Source organism: Ipomoea nil, unplaced genomic scaffold (genome assembly GCF_001879475.1).
Source record: "Ipomoea nil cultivar Tokyo-kokei standard unplaced genomic scaffold, Asagao_1.1 scaffold2792, whole genome shotgun sequence".
NCBI lineage: Eukaryota > Viridiplantae > Streptophyta > Magnoliopsida > Solanales > Convolvulaceae > Ipomoea > Ipomoea nil.
The window spans coordinates 1,465,744-1,471,381 of NW_017619220.1; the positions used below are offsets into that span (position 1 = coordinate 1,465,744).

The 5,638-nt window shown below is 36.4% G+C and overlaps 1 protein-coding gene across 1 annotated transcript; it reads right to left on the minus strand.

Annotated features, from left to right (window-relative positions):
• Positions 1-287: 287 nt before the first annotated feature.
• LOC109157879 (OTU domain-containing protein At3g57810) lies at positions 288-5,408 on the minus strand. The gene is made up of 8 exons (XM_019305729.1): positions 5,304-5,408; positions 5,047-5,224; positions 4,233-4,320; positions 2,751-2,814; positions 2,336-2,441; positions 2,110-2,164; positions 1,300-1,353; positions 288-591 (listed from the first exon to the last, which is right to left on the minus strand). The coding sequence occupies exons 1-8, from the start codon at positions 5,326-5,328 to the stop codon at positions 454-456; spliced, it is 708 nt and encodes a 235-aa protein (XP_019161274.1). The 5' UTR covers positions 5,329-5,408; the 3' UTR covers positions 288-453.
• Between the last annotated feature and the right edge of the window lie 230 nt (positions 5,409-5,638).

Genomic DNA, 5,638 nt, shown 5'->3' on the forward strand with positions numbered 1-5,638 from the left:
AACAAAACGACTGTTTTGAGAGGCGCAGGGTGCACATTGTTATGTGCGCCGTGGTGCACGGTATAATGATTGGTGAATGATGGGGTAGATGTTAAGGCCCACAAAAAACTTGAAAGAACTCAAAATATTGAGGATGCCCTTATAACACAAAATATAAAGTTCAAACAACTATAGCAACCTATTACACAAAACAGATTTTTATCCTGTTATAACTTAATAACATAAACACATTATTTAGTAATACATACAAAGATTATTCAGCTCTTTCATTTTAAAAGAAAAAATAATATCAAGAATAAAAATTTCCCCACGGAGTGAGGAGGTTCATTATATTACAAAAATGAATACAGAAAAGGTTATCGAGCCAATTTCAGGCTTTCAACAACACATTTTAAGTACAAAATTAGAGTATTGCTTGAAACTCTGTTCTAGCCTGATGAGTTATAATTAGTTCTATACAAGTAGGTCATAATGGTTCCTACCACTGTAAAGAAGCTTCACGGCTTGTCGTGGCTTGCTGCTCCTTGTACCCTTACAAAATTCACTTCCATATTCTGCAATCGGAATAAAACCAGAGCCCCTTCCACTATGCTGCATTTTGATCGAAAACGTTGGATGTTCAGAATGAAGCATACAAGTTAAAGAGAGGTTGAGGAATCGTGTAACAAATTGGTTATTTCTCATGGTCAACAAGATATTGAAAGTGGGTGCTGTGAGTGTTTCTAAACGTCGTATTCGTATATGAGTTAATTCCACCAGAGGTCCTTTGTCTTTGGTGGCAATTTCAAATTTAGTTCCAGACTATCGTTTTTGCCATTTAACATCCTAGACTATCATTTCTTGGACACTTTTAGTGACTTTTTCTATTTTTAGTAAGGGCATTTTAGTCTTTTCATATTTTTCTTTTGTTATTTTTTCGATTTCAACCGATTTAATTGGTTTAGAACTTTAGGTGACCTCTGATAAATCATATTTTTCAACCGATTTTTAGTAAAGTCCTAAACCAATTAAACCGGTTCAAACCGAAAAAATAACATAAGAAAAATATAAATAAACAAAAATGCCCTTACTAAACATAGGAAAAGTCATGAGAAGGACTAAAAGTGTCCAAAAAATAATAGTCTGGAATGTTAAATGGCAAAAACAATAGTCTGGGACTAAATTTGGAATTGCCACCGAAGACAAGGGACCTCTGGTGGAATTAACTCTGTCGTATAGCATTTGAAAACAAACAATGAAAACAAAAATACAACAATGAAACTCTCATAGTGCATCAGAAAGATATAGCCAAGAGGAAACCTCATGTTCTGGTATGTATACAACAACGGGCTGGCATAATAACCTCGATAATACCTGGAGTAGAAAAGAAACCATTTTGCTCAGTAGACAGATTATAAGTAAACATAAAGAATAAAATACAGAAGTGATGCAGCCATTTCCCCCCCTTCTCTAGTTCTCATATAAAGAAGTGAAGATCTGGGGGTAACTCCGGCCAAGATAGCAAGACATCCACACTTGTAACCACAAGGTCACGAGTTTGAATCCTTGCCCTCTTGGTCTGAGTGGGCCAGCTATGGGTAACCTAGGCTGGTTTACTTCCTTGTTGTGGGGTTTCCCTCGTCATCCAAGGAAAGTGAAGATCTTTCATAGGGGAAAAAAAAAAATCCAAATGGTAAGTCCATGATGATCCATCTTTTTTCTTCAATTTTGTATTGCATAAAATGGAAAATACATACATGTGTGTGTGTGTACTTGCTAGGTAGTAAACCTCATTGATAAGACCAAAGGGATGTTCATGAAAAAATAACTTTTTTAATGACTACAATCTAACCTATCCGTACTCTGTAGTATCTGCTCAACATATGATTGAAAAAAAAAAAAAAAAAAGTTGAAAATATAACTTATACACATTTTCTTTTGTTATGTTTTGGATAAGTGAACTTGAAGGCCGGTAGATAATATGAAAACTGAAAACCCATGACCAAGATTCACATTTGTCTTTACACCAACCGAGCTACATATGACCTTGACATAAAACTGAAAAACAACACATGATAATTTTAAGTACAAGAGGATAAGTTGGACTACAACTCAACAAGGAGCACTTACCAGTAACTCCGACTCTCCGCCCCAGAAATCAGATCGCCCAATCCGTTGGCAGTAACTAAAGAAACAATTGAAGACATGGTGAATGGACTCACATTTAAAACAAAATAAATAATAAATAAATAAAATAAAAACAGAAATGAAAATCACCTAATAAATGCTAAAAATCATAAGTCAGTAGAATAGCTTTTGCAATGCATACGAATATACGATAGATTTGTGAGCTCACCGCTTCAAAGACTCGTCAACAGTAATTGCAACCAAGGCCTCTTCATATTGCTCACGTTCTTTATTGTTGTCACAAATAACCTCTTTCACAGCCAACCTTAGTTCATCTTTTTGTTCAAAACCAAGTTAGTTTCATCAAAGTCTGTTTAAAATGTTTTCAAGAACTATGAAAGCATTTAGTACAATGATACTAAATAGACAAAAAATGCAACCTATTTTGATGCACTGTAAAGTTTCAGAAAACTCCTAAGAGATTGGTAAAGACAATACTATATTAAGCACCTAGGTTTTTCATTCTTAACAAGATGGGTTACATTCCCCATGTCTTCAAAACAACAAATAAATAAATATCTAAATATTTGGACCAGCAAGGGGAAAAAGTAAGATCATTAAGATCCTCCATCCAATAGTTATACCTGCACCCTCCCTTTCTTCACGTGGGCTTAGTGTTTTACCCTTGTTGACAGCCATTCCTTTTACCTAATTTCAAAAAATAAAATTAATTCCAATGACAAAAAAGGGTCCTAGAGCTGTTCTCAGTATGCTAATGAGTTTTTGCAATTTTTGCTCCCTAATATTTCCATTTTTTATGGTCATAACCCCTCAGTACTAAATTGTCCAGTCAACATTCCCTATGTTTTCAAACTTTCCCCATCCATCCCTCCATTGCTCACTCTGTCTAACTCTAATGATAGCCCATCCCGACCCAATCTAAACCCAAGAAAATGGATAAAAACAAACCAAACCCAACTAGTTTTCCCAACAACCCGGAAAAATATGAAAAGTAGGCCACCATTACAATGTATTGCGGCAATTACCGACTGCTCCCTCCAAGGTCTCATGAAGGTTTTCTTAATGAATCAAACATGCTGGTGAAGGAAGATTGGCCTCTTTTATTCTTTCTTTTTTTATTTTTTTCTTGTTATTTTTGCCTACTCAAGCTTGCTCCGAAGAGACAATCTTGGGCGGTTCATCATCTGCACCAAGTCCGCATTTGAAACGCTGGATAACATCTATGGTTAATTTGATAAGCATTTTGAGAGAACGGGATATATCTTGCCAAGGATAAAGGAGGTCACAATGACATCTTTGCCGCCATAGGGAGTACCCAGCAAGGTATGGAGAAAAAAGATTGTGGCTTCTTCCACTTATGTCAATGTTGGAGATGTCCAAGTTGCTCTCCAACATTGATGGTAACCATTGCTGACTCTGCTGGCAGTACTTCGACTAGCCACAAATTACTATAACTTAAATAGCTTCTATTGTTGGTGAGAATTGTGAGCAAAGGGTGGTTAATGACAGTGATCTTGTGAAGAAAGAACTTGTTTCAAATCCAAACTCCACCATTTCAATTACGGGTGACCATGTCTCCCTAGGCTCTCTGATACAGTTGTCAACTACAACTTATGGAAATCAAAATGGCAAGATGTGGATGACGTGATCTAACAGGTAGTCATGAGAAGAGGTAATGTTGGGCCTCAATATCTCCATTACTTATCTGGTTGCTCTGCCATAGTTCCATAGAGATTGAGGTTTTATCTTTTTTCTTATTGTTTGTATGTTTTCGCTTGTTTATGCTCATCCAAACAGACCGACCACAATCATCCCAGAACCTTCTTTTCCATTTTAAATCTTGGAGGGGGGTGAGGGGTTATGATGGAGCGTTGTCACTATAATTGATGAGGAAAAGCGTTGTAAATGTATGTAGTGTTGACTGGGGAATTTAGTTCTAAGGGGGTAAGACCATCAAAAATGAAAACATTGGGGGTCCAAAAATTGCAAAATCACCTTTATTATTAACATATAAGCTACAAAGTTTCAATATCCCAAATATAATGCACTCAATATCTCTACAATAATATGATAATTTGGATTGGGCAGATAAAGGTCATTCATACCAGGGCACGAAACATACAACGTCCATCACCTGTGACTCTCTGTATTGAATAGCGTTCGACTTTCTTTAAAGCTTGTGAGCCTCCACCTCTGGTTAACAATGTCACCAAATTACAAATACAGAACCATGAGAAACAATCCCAGTAATGAATTGCTGCTTGTACAAGATATTTCAAGAAAACAACTCATGCACACCTGTATCACATTGGCCTGTTTGGTAAAATAGTTAGCCTATCAGCCAATTTTGGCTTGTTTGACCCACTATTAGCTGTTTGACTTGGTTAAACAACCAATATGAGTGTTTGATTAATTAGCATTTTGTACCAGCTTATTGCTCTAAAATACTAAAATTCAAAAAACTGTTCAATTAGCTTTTTGAGAAAGCATTTTGTATGTAATAAGCTATCAGCTAACAACTAATTTACCAAACATCTTTCTACAATCAGCTAATGCTATCAACTAGTCAAACCCACTAACCCAATTAGCTAACAGCTATTTACCAAACACCCCCATTATCCAAAACAATGCCATATGTAATAGGAATATAGCAGCCATATATTCTACCTTTTACAGTTCACTTATAATCGCATTTCAACAAAGACTGCTGAAATGTTTACCCAATTTCAATTTCAAAACCTTATCAAAGAGGGAATGTAAAGGAAAACTATGGTAAAATGAGGAAACAGCAAATCTTAAGTCTAGTTATGCTACTCCATTATCCTAATGGCCAAGTAATCGCTGGAAAAAATGTATAAGTATCTTGCTGGATTGCACCTATAATTCTAACGTAAACAAGAAAAAGGGTCAGAGGCTCACAGTGAGGGTACGATTCTGGCAAAGAAATTATGGGTGGAGGTGCGTTTCTCAGTGAGGAACCCAAAGGGTAGTGCTTTATGTTGAAGAGTCCTGAGAATTGAAGTTGGAGTGGAAGAAAATGGCGAAGAAACGAGCTCAAACTCAGCTACTCCTTGCCTTAGCTGCTCCAGAATTTCCACTGCAGAGTGATAACTCAATAAGCTTAGCAACCCGCAAGCAAAATGATTCTGTCGAAAATGACAAGGATTGAGATCTACCGTTAGAAAGCCTGGTCGCCGCCATTAAAGCGTTACAAAGGTATTTCTAAAAACTACAGGAAGAAAATGCGATAAACCTCTCTACGCCCTGTTAGTGAAAGTGAAACTCCAAGTTTGTCGTAATACTACTTCTCTCCCCTTGAAATTTATAAATTGGACTCTAACCCCTCATGGCTTAGAAGGACGCAGGGGTAAATGAGCCAAGCAGCTCACGAGCCCGCTCAGTCAATTTCGAGCTCAAGCCGAACTCGATCCAATTTATTTCGTAATCAAGTCAAGTTCAAATGTTATATATATATATATATATATATATATATATATATATATATATATAT

Bases quoted from the DNA above. Each gene is read 5' to 3' on its own strand.
- LOC109157879 (XM_019305729.1), bottom strand. From the start codon at position 5,328: ATGGCGGCGACCAGGCTTTCTAACG. The intron at 2,815-4,232 runs GTATGAATGACC...TTTTGAAATTAG, and splicing joins GTTGTATGTTTCGTGCCCTG to GTAAAAGGAATGGCTGTCAA. The intron at 2,165-2,335 runs GTGAGCTCACAA...TTGTTTCTTTAG, and splicing joins GTTGACGAGTCTTTGAAGCG to TTACTGCCAACGGATTGGGC.